General features: G+C 38.6%; 1 protein-coding gene across 2 annotated transcripts in view; it reads right to left on the bottom strand.

Moving 5' to 3' along the window:
* Positions 1–14,042, bottom strand: part of LOC132139877 (teneurin-1-like) — a 154,297-nt gene that overhangs the window by 13,284 nt on the left and 126,971 nt on the right. For both annotated transcript variants that reach the window (XM_059548546.1, XM_059548545.1), the window contains exons 23-25: positions 9,112–9,266; positions 5,121–5,487; positions 2,918–3,428 (exon numbers count right to left, since the gene is read on the bottom strand). In XM_059548546.1, the coding sequence (XP_059404529.1) occupies positions 2,918–3,428; positions 5,121–5,487; positions 9,112–9,266 (1,033 nt within the window). The remainder of the gene's footprint in view (positions 1–2,917; positions 3,429–5,120; positions 5,488–9,111; positions 9,267–14,042) is intronic.

The raw sequence follows: 14,042 nt of genomic DNA, 5'->3' as shown, positions 1-14,042 counted from the left end.
TATTTTCTTTTATCTTCTTTATTTTTCCATCTTCTGTAAAGCTGCTTTGGAACAATGTGTATTGCAAAAGGCGCTGAACAAATAAACCTGAATTCAAAAGGGACTAAATGGATTGACTGTGCAGGCACCACCATCTAATCCACATGGGTTATCTCATTAAAACTCTACTGTATTCTTGTTCTAAAACTATATCTGAAGAAAATATGAGGGGAGTAGTTGCTATGCGGTTGCTAAGGTTTTCTTAGTAGGAGAAACAGTGACAGTGATGCTTACCTTAGCGAGCACAACTAATATGGCTATGTGTCAAAAGTTAATGAGCTGCCTACCTAGACACATTTTTGGGCATTATAGGTGCTTTTGAATGTTTGAATCGATCATTCTAATGCCTTCGTCTCACCTCACTGGTTGCCAGAAAACTTGCACCAAGACATTAATGCGTGCATATTGAGCAGCCTCTCACTTTTGCAAATCAAATCAACAGACACAAAAATCACTTTGCTGAAATGTCACTATTCCTCGATGGTGGAATGATCTTTTCAACTCCCTCCAGTTCCTCGACCACTTTCAAAGAATGTCTAAATTAGGGGTCTCAAATTAAAAAAAAGACTTGGGGAACACCAGCCAGGCAGAGGGCCAGTTGAAAGCGTTTTTAAAACCATATGTATTCTTGCATTTTGCTGTTTACAGATCTGTCAGATACAATAGGTTGCCCATTAAAAGACCAAAAACATCACAAGCTGGCTTTGAAAAACATAAACAATAATCCTAATAATAATAAAAAAAATCAAGTATTTTCACAGTGCCTCTCCGTTTTATCACAATTGTAGCTTCGGCTTTTCTAAGCAATTCTGAAACTCTGAAGTGCAGTACTTCTCATGGTACCATTACTGCTGAATCATTTGTGCTGTCTTCCTCATTTTGGATAGTGGCTAAATGAACAACTGCAAAAGGTAAAATGCCTTTAAAAAGGAAAATTCCCTAAAACAAAGTTTAGATAGGCAGCTAGGTTTTGAGACAGCGTATCTGATCTGAATAACAATAATAATAAAAAACACTTTTTATCTCAAGTCATTACTGCATTCATATCAGATCTAAGAATTTTCTCTTTACAACACCTACGTTGGCGCATATTCTGCTTTGAGGTATGTTTCTGAAATATTCAGTACTTATTACTTCTGGATGGAGGGAACTGATCAAAGTCAACACACCATTTCCACTAATTCCTTCAGTGTTGTGTGCAGAACAGAATGTTGCAACATAATTTAAATAAGCTTCCTCACTGTTGCTGAATAAGCTACAGGCTTACAGTTGAGTTGCAAATAACAAACAAACAGATTAATAAAAATATTAATAAAACAATAAAATTCAATTAATCAACATTAGTTAATACATTTTGTTAGCAGTATCACAAACTATGAAAATAATATTTTTACTCCTTTTATTAATTTAGGTTTATATTAATTTCAATGTATACTACTACATTTTAACATTTCAGTAATATTATATACTATTGTATTTGTTTCAATTTTATGCTTCGTTTCATTCTGCTGTTTTGTCTTTGTTGTAAAGTGCTTTGAGAAAGCAAATTTTAAAGACTCTGTACAAAATAAAATAATAATACATATTTAGGCCTACTATATTTAAATAAATTAAAAACAACATACTGTAAATGAATAAATGCTGTTCAAATAAGTTTATTGTTTGTTCATTCATTAACTAATGTTAATGAATACCAATCATAAATTGTTACCAACCCCAAATTACAGCCCGAAAATTATATTCATCATCATTAGTTTATGCGATTTAATTATTATTAACATAAACAAACAACAGGCAGTATTTTTACTGCATTTATTCTTCTAGTTTAATATTATTTTTTACATACATCATACCAACCCATTATAACACAATATAACATAATACACTTAAATAAATTAGTAATAACCTGGATTAATAAATGCTGTTAAAATTAACACTTATTCTAAGCTCTTGATATCTAATGAATTAACTACCGTAATGTTATTGTTTAAAGTGTTACCAGCCCTAAAAATGATGCTTTCTGATACAGCTGTTTACAGTTGTGCTTCTGGCTATTATTAGGCTTTACAGGACATTAATTAAAAAAAACTATGATTTTCCCGCGAACCACAAGACATCAGTGTAATAACCGAGTATAGCACTAGCATGCACCAGCAGGGGGCAGTGTCTCACAACAGACCAAACACAGGGAGCCAGCATGTGATCTGCCTCAACACTACACCACGAGCTGCATGAGAACGTGTATATGTGTGTGTAAACTCAGTGTGTGAAAGGTCACCGAGTTGATCAAACAAAAAGGAGAGAAAGAGCGAGAGGAAAAGAACCTCCTGACATTTTCACACTAAATTAGAACTTGCAGCTCAGTCTCACAAATCCCATACAAACAGTTTACACACACACACACTCACAGGTACCCGGGCTCATAGTGAAATCAGAAGAAGATACAGAGTACTTTTCTTTATTGGATAGATTAAGGCTAAGCAATTTTCATTGCAGCAGAAAAACATGCAGCTTGAGAAATCGAACTACTGCACTCTTTGACTGTATTAGATTGTTTTCCTTTTGATAAATTCTGATTAAGTGTGATTAGATTAGACGCAGGTAAAGTTTAATCTATGCTGGGAGGGAATATTGTTTTATATACAGTAGAGACTTGCTACTATTCCTGCTAATAAAATAGCTTTAGAATAACAAAGTTTGCAAGTGAGGCTGTGTGGCAGTCGAAATATACTCTAAAGGAAGCAACAACAGGATATATGACATACAAAAATGAAGACAGATCACGCTATTATGCACACCTAAAAATCAAGCAATGCATCGTACTTCCCTGATGAGCAAGAATTAGGCAAAGGGAGAGTAAAAGAAGGGCATCACTTACTCGTAGACAGTAGTCCAGCCGTTCTCGTTGCTGATGGTGGCGAGCAGGCCCGTGTTGCCGTAGTAACTGAGCTGTGCGAGGTCGTGTGCGAGAGCCGAGATGCGCTTCAGCATTCCAGCGTTGCTGATGGTCAGCCAGTAAACCTGGCCGCCTGAGGCAACGAGCCACAGGGGCACGCCATTAGCATCCCGCCGCAACTGTGCTATCGTGCCCTCCCTGTTTGCTATGCTGCTCAGGTGGCCCTCGGGGGTGTATGTGAAGTTAAGCAGGGAGTCCCCCGTCACCAGGCTGCGGGTGAACAGATGAGTACCATTTGGACTGAACAGATAAAGCTCTTGGTCTGCAACCGAGGTGAGCTCGTACAGTCCCTCGGGAGTGAGCTGAGGATGGTTAGCCATGAGCCGGCGTATCCGCACGTTCCCGAGGTCAGCGATGTAGAGGGAGCCATTAGGAGAAACTGCCAGAGAAGAGGGAGACTTCAGCTTGGCATCACGAGCATAACCTCCATCACCTAGGGATGAATTCATGGAGAGAATGAGAAAGAGATGTGGAGTCTAGTTCATTAGGCAGTTAGTGTTAGGTTTAACGATTAACCCTCAGAGACCCACTGCAGTAAAATCGCAACACTGATCTACAGTAGTTAAATAATAAAGATTTTTCAGTTATTAAACCGGTCTATAACAGCAGCACAGACTCTTAAATGTGTCATAGCAAGACGTTTGGCAGGGAGATATTTACAAATTGAATCTCTCAGCATGCTAAAGCCACACAACATAGCTGCCCACTAACACACTGCTAACTGGTCTGGATCAGATGCAGCAAAAAAGTTATTTGCACAAAAAATGCAGTAGACCTGTAATACGCTGTAGTATCTAGTCAATAATAATAATAATAATAATAATAATAATAATAATAATAATATATATATATATATATATTTAAACAGACAGAAGTCTTTTACGCTCTTCCATTTAATTGATAAAAAAAACAGTATGTGAAATATTATAACAATTAAACTGGACAGCCATTTATCCAGTTTTCACTGTCATATGATCCCTCAGAAATTATTCAAATTCAAATTGAGTGTGATACACTGCTCAAAGAATCATGAAAATTCTAATGTTTACTTGACAAATAAAAATAACACTTTCCATCAAAATAAATAAATAATTAAAAAAAACTTACAATTATGAACAGTAGTGTATATTATCTCAAAAGGGAAATATGTCTTGGACACACGGTGCAGTACACATATACTAAACATTTTGTCATTCCTCTTTATATCTGTCAAGTAAACATGTTGATGAACACACACACGAAAGACGAAGATGACGATGACGATAAGCAGTCCACATACAGTAAATCCAAGCAGGAGAAGGCTAGAGACAAACGTAATATTAACAATACCCGGCAAACAGGAACTGAACAGACAGGAACTGAAATACACAGACCAAACAAGACACACCTGAACATAATGAAGAAATCACATCAGAAACCATGACAACTAACTAGACAAAGAAAATGGTGCAAACAAAGTCCAAACAATATGATGTTGTGACAATATCATTACGGTATATAAGTAGTATACTAAGTAATATACAAAAAATATACAGAGAGAGAGACAATTGAGTAAATCATGGATAAACTATTCCTTATTATTTTCAACATAGGCAAATAAAACATTAGCGAGTGTAAGATGATGCTCTCAGATGAACACACTCAAGTTTCAGCTATCTAGCTTACTAGAAAGGCTTTTACAGAAGTCAATGCGACTGCACTGTAGGCTTGTATGCATTTGGAGGTAATTCTTCCGGGATTATGAAATTTTAGAGTGCTTCAGAAGATTGCTCCTAAATTAACATATCTGAATTTCAGCCTCCTAGCTTGCCACACCAAACTACTTTTATTACTCGATTCGGAAACAACAGACAAAACTACTTTTATAATTAAATATTCAAATAAGCCAATTTGTATACTTTATTATACTGTAACAGTCGAGAAATTTAAGCACTTTTTCAAAACTCACCCAAGACAAAAAAAAAAAAATAAATAAATAATACACATTTAAAATTCCTAATTTTTATAACCTGTGGCTTATTAAAAATGTTTATCATGGAAAAATAAAACATTATAAACATGAATAACTCTCTGAGGACCAAAGGAAAATCATGGCATTTAGCACTTTGATGTATGTTTATCTCACCTGAGAAACACTCGCAGTTGGGGTCAATCTTACAATCACATTCACTGGTTGCCCCCGCGATTATGACCATTTCTCCATTTGTGGTCACCTCTTGGACACGGCTGTGCTTCCGGTCATCAGTTTCTGCAATGAATAGAGCCCCCTGGTGGCTCACAGCGATAGCTTTCGCTCCCTCCAGCACAGAACGCACCGCTGTTTTCCCCAGAAGGACCAGTTCAATACTGGCCATCGGGCAATGGATGGGTCGTCCAGCAACCACACGCACCTGCTGGGACTCGCTCACCTGGAGCACAAGGTTATTATCGAGAACGTAGAGAGAGTTATCCAGCGGACTCACTGCCAGGTCTGTGGGCCACTCTAAACGCACCTGTGGATACACAAATGTATATTATTAACTGCTATGAATGTGAAAAGTGTGATTTTCTTTATGACAGATTTCACAGCCGCTCTCATCTGCTCAGTCATGGACTATTCAGCTGTACTCTCTACATCTGACATGAAGTACAGAGACTATTTTGTCATCCTTTTGACTAATATTATACCAATTTACATGTAACATCAGTGAGCAGGACTGTTTTACATTATAAATACAGAGAAGAGATGAAACGGAGAGGAATGTTAAAGTACCAAGCAAGTGAAGAAGAGGAATAACTCGATATCATATTGTGACTTGTATTGTGTACGTAGACATGGTTGGGATTTACAAAGTCTGAGAGTGAGCAGAAAAATATTCTCTGCGAACTGTTTCTCACACCGGTCATCTGGAGGTGGAAATGCCAAAACTACTTTTCACCCTTGGAGGTAGAAAAACATCTTTTATCAACAAAAAAATAACTATTCTACACTATGAGAGCCAAAAGATGCACCCTGCATGCAATGATCCATTTAAAAACATTAGTTTGCTGCTTTGAGTATTTTGTTTTGAACTCTAGTGATACATAATGTGAAGCTGCTTTGCACTGATGCCAGACATATTTGTTATGAATATACACCAATATATATATAAAATATATATTCTACATATTATACAATACAAATATGATATTTGTTCACATATATTATTATAAGTTATATTGTACATAATCAAAACATTATATATAATAATTACATACTGTATTTTCCGGACTATAAGTCACACTTTTTTTCATAGTTTGGCTGGTCCTGCGACTTATAGTCAGGTGCGACTTATTTATCAAAATTAATTTGACATGAACCGAGAGAAATGAACCAAGAGAAAACATTACCGTCTACAGCCACGAGAGGGCGCTCTATGCTGCACAATGCTCCTGTAGTCTACACTGAAAACATAGAGCGCCCTCTCGCAGCTGTAGACGGTATTGTTTTCACTTGGTTCAAAATAAATGCGACTTATAGTCCAGTGTGACTTATATATGTTTTTTTCCTCATCATGACGTATTTTTGGACTGATGCGACTTATACTCAGGTTGCAGTATGAAATGCAGTACCTTTCATTTGTAAAGTATTTAATTTAAGATTATTTAAAAAAGTACTAACACATGGTTAGTTAACATAAACAAGCATAACTCGAATTTGAGGACACTGGGGACTTAATTAAGATAAAGCTAAAGCAAAGATCTTCTATTGAAAAAAAAAAACAAACAAAAAAAAAACACACATATATATATATATATATATATGAAGTATGAAGTCACGTGAGTGACTATGAAAATTTATTTTTGCTTAAAACAAAAATTAGAATAAAAAATGTAGTCACTCTCAGTAAGTCTATGGTCTACTGTCATTATAATAACCATGTATAATGCAGGCTAATCATATAACACAGAGGCAGGGATCAGTAGCACTGTTTGATTCTGGAGAAAAAAATACCCCCTTGGCTTTCTACACCCATGATATAAACCATTTCGAGTTAAATTTCCTGCAAAAATAACTAGACCGTGATATATAACATTACCAAGATAATATTTTAGTCATACCACCCAGCCCTAATGTGCAGCCAGGTTAAAAAAAAAAAAACCCATCTTGGTTCTGTGTGTGTGTCTGCAGCTGCCCGACAGCCGGACAGTATTGAGTGTGAAGTGTGTCATATCCCAGACATACTGGGAATTATGCAGATTTCAGTGCTTCTTTTACCCAGTGGCCTCCGGCACCTCATTTCCCCTTCTCTCTCTCTCCATCTCTCTCTCTATCTCTCCTCACTGTCTGATTCTTATTCACACACAACACACCCCACCGAATGAACTGTGAAGAAGTGCAGCGCGCGAGTGTGTGTGTGAGTGTGTAGATGGGAGTGAGAGAGAATGAAAGGGAAATCAAGGGACAGTCTGCAAAAAATTGATGCTATTTAAAAGTGGGAAGAATTGTGTCTGACTCTGAAGGGAGAGCGGTCCTGCAGATTTAATGAGGACACACTGAGTTAAACTGCAGGGGGAGAACGAGACAGAATGAGAAAGTAAAATAGATTTTTAAAAGCACTTTAAGAGAAAGACGTGGAATTGCCTTATGTTTGAGAAGCTTTACGATTTTAGTTTTCGAAATGGATAGAACAGAAAAGGCAGAAACCTCAAAGGAGGGAGAGACAAAGAGAGGGAGAGAGATAAAAGAAAAGTGAGGATGTTGCTGCAAGCTGTATAATGTAACTCTGTAGCACCAGAGAAACCTTCGGTATCAGCACTTTCTCACTCTTGAGGTGAACAGTGAAAACTGTGTGTGTGTGCGTGTATGAATCCTGTGGAGCTGAAGGAAAAGGTTGAAAGAAAGAGCGAAAGGCTTGGTCAAAACTCTCGCAGAGTGGGGTGTGTATGTAGGGTTTCCTTCATCTTTCAGCTCTTCGGCTTCTGTGTGCTGTTATTCATTTAATTTATGTGAGCATTTAAGTAAGAATACAAACTGAGCATACTGATCATTTTTCTGATGTCTGCATGCAAACAAAAAGTTAAAAGAGTGTGTGACTGCCTTTAAGAAATTAAATGGTACAGTAGGCCATAAAGAAATATCTTATGCGCACACAAATTGTGTAAATTTGAGTGTTTAAATGTACAGGGCTGGGTACAAATATTTATTTTCCAATGAATCTCAAACTTAATTTGGACAGTCATGATACTGATTCTTCATAGCAACAATATCTACCTTTTTTTTTTTTCTAAAACATATCTGTATTGCATTCTGTTCAACTAACTCACAAGAATGCATTGTTTGCGGTGTCAAATCTTTGATGCCATGGCAAAAGAAATCATGTCTTACTTGACTTGTGAACATGAATTCACAGTCTGTTTTGAATGTGATGCAATATAAACACTATCTATATAACCGCAAGAAAGTGTTTTTCTAATGAGTTGTCTTTGTGGCACAACGACAGACATCCAACATGAACAGTGTGTTTTTCTAATGAGTTGTCTTTGTGGCACAACGACAGACATCCAACATGAACAGTGTAGCTGGTTCACAAACAAATAACGTTTATTATTTTAGTGAATCAATTATATATAGTGTGATCAGTATTAATCTGATAAAGAAATAAATCTTACTAACAGTTTTTTTTTTTGTTCAGTCAAAAACATACTGTACACAAGTGTAGCCCTAATCATACACACACAAAAAAGATTCATATGGCAAAATATACCCAAATGTATTTAAATCTAGTTGACAGCTTGTGAATCAAAAGTGAATCGGGAAATCTGCATTGATGCCCATTTTTAGAAATCTATAGTGAACATGAAAAATTTACCCTATTTATTTTTCTCCCTGGAGAAGTACAGTATATATTTGAAATCTGCTATTCTGCTTCATACATCTACTACAAATTCATCTTAATTTGTACCAGCAGATTAAAAGTAATTCCAAAAATAGCTAAGTAAAATTAAGTTAGTTCTGAGAAAAGGTCAAGTATTACTTGTTTGCGGAAGCCACTTGGCTTGATATTTTGTTTCTAATGCAATGACATTCATACATTTTATTAGGTTTTTTCTAAGTTCTTTTTGGAGCCTCCATATGTAAATGTATGTTTGTTCACCTGGCTGATGTCCATTCGAGAGTCGCAGCTTATTGGCTGGGAGGACGTGAGTCCGTTTGACCCAATGATGGTTGTTATCACTCCTTTGTCATCAATCTTACGGATCGTTGATCCATCAACAAAGTAAATGAACCCATGCTTGTCCACTGCGATACCTGCAGGACAACAGGATGCACACACAGTCATTTCTCTCTATCTCTTTCAGTTTAAATGCGCTTTATTAACAAATAACTTTACATTTGCATTGCCAATGCAGTCGCAGCTTAACCGCAGATGATGAGGAACGGTGCAATGAAGAAAGATGAGTTTCACTGAATCAGGCAGTATATTCCTCTGTGTGTGATCATTCTGTTCACAGCATCTTAAATATATGCAAATTAACTTATATATGCAGATTTATGCGAAATGACATCAGATATGCAAAAAATCTGGTATTTCTTTTCATTGTTCATCCAATTTCTCTCTTTCATTTGTCTTGTTCTATTCAAATGCTTGCAAATCACCTTGAGCTGTGCAAGGCAACTAAATTGAGCAGTGCACAACCATACATTGTTACAGTATTTAACAATTAAAACTGATCTTTAGCACAAATACACCTCCAGACCACTAACATCAGGAAAAGAATCGCCACTCTCATTGCTGTCAAAGACTTCATTGTTTTTTATTGTTATTGTTTCTTTAAAGATGTCTGTCTTTCAAAGCATACGGTTTGTAAAGAGCAAACTCCGCTCTGAATGGAACAGTAACTCCACCTAATTTTTATTTAGAATAAGCTAGACAGTATTTCACAGTAAACTGTTTGGCATGTTAAAACTCAGGCATTTAAAATAATAATAAAAAAGATTATTTATCAATTGTAATCCAGTTTTGAGTCTTAAAATTTGGCAGTCGGATCAAATAATGAGTCAAGAAAGAAGCTAATATAAATTCTGGCTAATTTGTCACACTGGAAACTGAAGATCAAGTTTAGTGCATTGCACTGTGTGATACAGTATTCTTTACAGTGTCCTCAGGTTGTATACTGCAAATTTAGGCAAATCCAGGTATTCTATGCATACAACAAATGTGCACAGTATACAGTACATACTGCCCAAAATATAAGAGTAGTAAGGTAGTAGTGTATACCATTTTGAACACCTCCACACAAATTAGCATGTTTTTTTTTTTGTATGTACGTCACTTACTGATATTTTTGTCCTCCAGAGGGATTTCACTCTGAAGTGGGAACAGGCTTATGTAACCATCTTACTCTCTCTCTCTCACACACACACATCAGAGTTTGTAATGGCAAATAGCACTGTGTGTGAACGTGTGTGTGTTTGCGGCTTTCCTCTCCCTTCTCTAATTTGCTCTCTTTATTCTTGCTCTCTCCCTCTAATGAGAATCACAGAGATAAGCAGACATATTGGTCTGTTCTGTTCTCACCATTCTGATTTACTCTGGGAAAGATTTAGTCACACACATACACATCTACACATACACATATTCATTAACTCACAGATGATTTAAATGGCTTATTTGAATTCACAATTTATATAATACTAACAGGAACCACATATTTTTGGAGACAGTATATGGCAAGAAAATCTGCATGCAGAGTGCATCTCAACACAGCACCAGTAAATGACAGCTCACACATGTCAGTATGGATAGTGGTAACAGCACCTTCTCCATATGGACAAACTGCCTATAATAGCTGACACAGAGTAGTACTTCACTAGTTGCATCGGCTGTTTCTTTCCCAACCCACACTGTAAAAACTTAATACATGCAGTTGCTCCCTTGAGGAGCTTATTTCTACCTGTCATGGCCCTTAAAATTACTTAAACTAATGTAGTCGGCCTGACACGATCATATTTAAACAATAATTTTGACTCATATGTTGGAGCAAGCAACATATGAATAATTTATGTTCACCTCAAAAACTACCAAAAATCAGTGCAATAATTTTACATTGTTTTACCAATTTGGTCAAATCCACAGCAAACTTCCCCAATGATAATCATTTCTGTTTTCATGAATCATTTCCATATACATCTGGCAAGCTTTCAAAAGAGATTGATTAAGTGATATAAACCAGTTTCATTGCTACATAAGGGAGACCTGGCCAGTTATCACAAGTGCTATCATATACTGTAAAAAAAAAAAATAATTCACAGAGGGTAAATCAAAACAGAGGGAAGGCTTGGAACACACATAACATCGACGAGACCCCGAAAAACAATTAACAGAAAGAGAGCAACTTAAATACACAAGCAGACTAGACTAATTAATGACACACACCTTAATGGAATAACAATTAATGGAAATGGTGTAAAAGGAAAACAAAGTCCAAATTGAATGATAGGGTGACAGATCACCCCCCTCCCGGAAGGCGTGACCTCGCACCATAGAGAGAAAGATGATATGGCGAGGAGGATGAGGAGATGGCGAAGGGATGGCAAAGGGTTGGCACACCGGCAGAGAGATGCAGGAAGAGGTTCAGGAGGAGGATGGACAACCGGGAGGAGGATAACAAACAAAATGCAGGGAGGTGCAGGTGGAGGAGATGACCAGGGAGGAGCCTTGAGCAAGAGAGGGTAGGTGGAGACCCAGGTCACAGCCAGGACTGCACTCCATGACGGCGTCACTGAAGGGAAGAGCCAAGGTATGATGGGAACACAAACCACCATGGGATCGACTGGAGGTGACAATGGCAATGGAGGTGAAAACAGATAAGCCCCTTTCCCACTGCACGTCGGACCCGGCAAATTGCCAAAACATTGCCGGGTCGCCTTCTGTGTGAAAGCATACACGTCCCGGGATTGATTCCGGCATTGAACCCGGGTCGGGGACCTAGTAACATTGTCGGGTTCAATCCCGGGACGAGCGCTGTGTGAACAAAAGCCAGATCCAATGCCGTGTCGTAGTGATGACGCACGTTATCGCTCGACTCTTTTACCGGCTGTTTTGAAGGAAGATCAACGTTCGCAACAAAAAAATATGTGCAAACTGTAATGAAGCAGAGATCAGTTAGTTCCTCTGCGCTGATGCCGAGATCTTTCGCTTGCTTCAGTGAAAGTATAACGTGCCTAACGTTTTCGACTCGTACATTACACGTCACGCCCTGATGTCACGTGTCATTACGGGACCTTTATGGGTTGTGTGTGAAAGCACGCACATATCCCGGGTAATCACTGGCAGTGTGAAAGTGCAAAATCTAGCGACCCAGGAACAATTGACGGAACACTTGACCCGTGTATTTGCCGGAATCGTAGTGTGAAAGGGGCTATAGACAGACAGAGAGCGGAGGAGGTGGAGCGATGCCGAGGATCCAGGGGGCATAATGGAGCTGTAGCAATGATTGCTCGAGATGTAGGTGGGGATCTAGAGGTCAGAGGGTGAGCTGGAGCAACAGAGGAAGGAGGTGGAGCTTGAGGGATGGTAGAGCAGGCCGTAGCCATAGGGATGGAAGGCTGGAGAGCAGCGGACGACCCGCAAGTCTGCAGAGGAGGCGTTGTGAAGTTCGACCCAGGTGGAGGCAACTGACTGAGGGAGCCCGGCAAGGCTGAATGGCCAATGGTTCACTCCGGAATTGAGGGTTGGATGCTGGCTGGGCACTGGGCTAGGAGTGGGGTTCTGTCATCATTAGATGGTCCGACGATCAGAGATGATCCACAGGATACAGTAGTACTTCAAGTAGTCAGTGAAGCTCCCTTGAGGTCCCTCCTCGGACAACTGCTCCTTGGTGGCAGTTTTCAAGCCAGCGTGTAGAAATGAGCATAAGCAGTTGTCCAGGTAGTGGGTGAGATGCGCTAGAAACAGGAAATCCTCCACATGCTACTCAAGGGAGCGAGTTCCCTGGCATAAAGGCATTATAGTAAAACGGACAGATTGTCCATGGTGGGGAAAAAGTGAATCCAAAAAAGGGAAGGCTTGCAACACATGTAACATTGACAGGACCCGACAACATTTAACAGAAAGAGAGCAACTTACTGTAAATACACAAGCATAGATTAGACTCACTGATGACACATACCTGAACGGTATAACACAATTAACTCAAAGAACAGAAATGGTGCAAAAGGGAAACAAAGTCCAAACTGAATGATACTATGACAGGCATACAGCCCTTTAAATGCTGAACATCCATTCAGACCTGTGTGCAGCAAACAATATAGATCATGTTGGGCTGTAAACCAGACACAAATACATGTGAAGACAAACACTCATACACATTACCATTGTTACTAAAATTCTATCTGCCTCAATAAGCCTGTTTACAAATGCATCTTGTTATTGGTGCTAATTACGAGGCATATTACCCACTTAACGAGCATAACAAGCTTAATTATTTATTCTGCCTTCGGAGGGGGATACCTCCCTCTGTCCTTCAGGGTCCTGAAGACACAAAGAGTCCTCCAGGTCCAGAACCCCCTTTTCTTATCTTCTAAAATGGAAAATGCTGGTTAGATTGAAAATGGTCAGAGGAGAAGCTAATCTTCACACATATATTAAACTCAAAAGCAAACCACATTAATTTAGACTGCAGGAGATCTTCTTTTCTCTGAACCTACTGGACTCAGACTAAATGGAGCATGTCTGTCTGTTTGCTCCTTGCCTCCCTCTATTTCTCTTAAACTCTCGGCTGACATCAGACCAGACAGTGAGCACCCTATCCTAGAGGGACTTGTCAGTTAATATGACCTTTTCTCTTCCTATCTCTCTTCGCCGTGAATCCAAGATTTCAGTGAATCACAGAGTGCTGCATCTGTACCACAAACTCACCCACATTCTGAGCTTGTACAGCACATATACACAGTACACGCTGACACAAACATACAGTGTGGACACATACTGTACAGCGGAATCACAGAGGAGTTGCTCAGCAGTTGATCCATCAGGATACTTGGGGGAGGGAGGAGGGCAATGCTGTTTCAAGCATTCAGAGT

The sequence above is a fragment of the Carassius carassius genome, chromosome 4 (genome assembly GCF_963082965.1).
Source record: "Carassius carassius chromosome 4, fCarCar2.1, whole genome shotgun sequence".
In the NCBI taxonomy this organism is placed as follows: Eukaryota; Metazoa; Chordata; class Actinopteri; order Cypriniformes; family Cyprinidae; genus Carassius; species Carassius carassius.
This window is presented reverse-complemented; position numbering and strand designations above follow the sequence as displayed.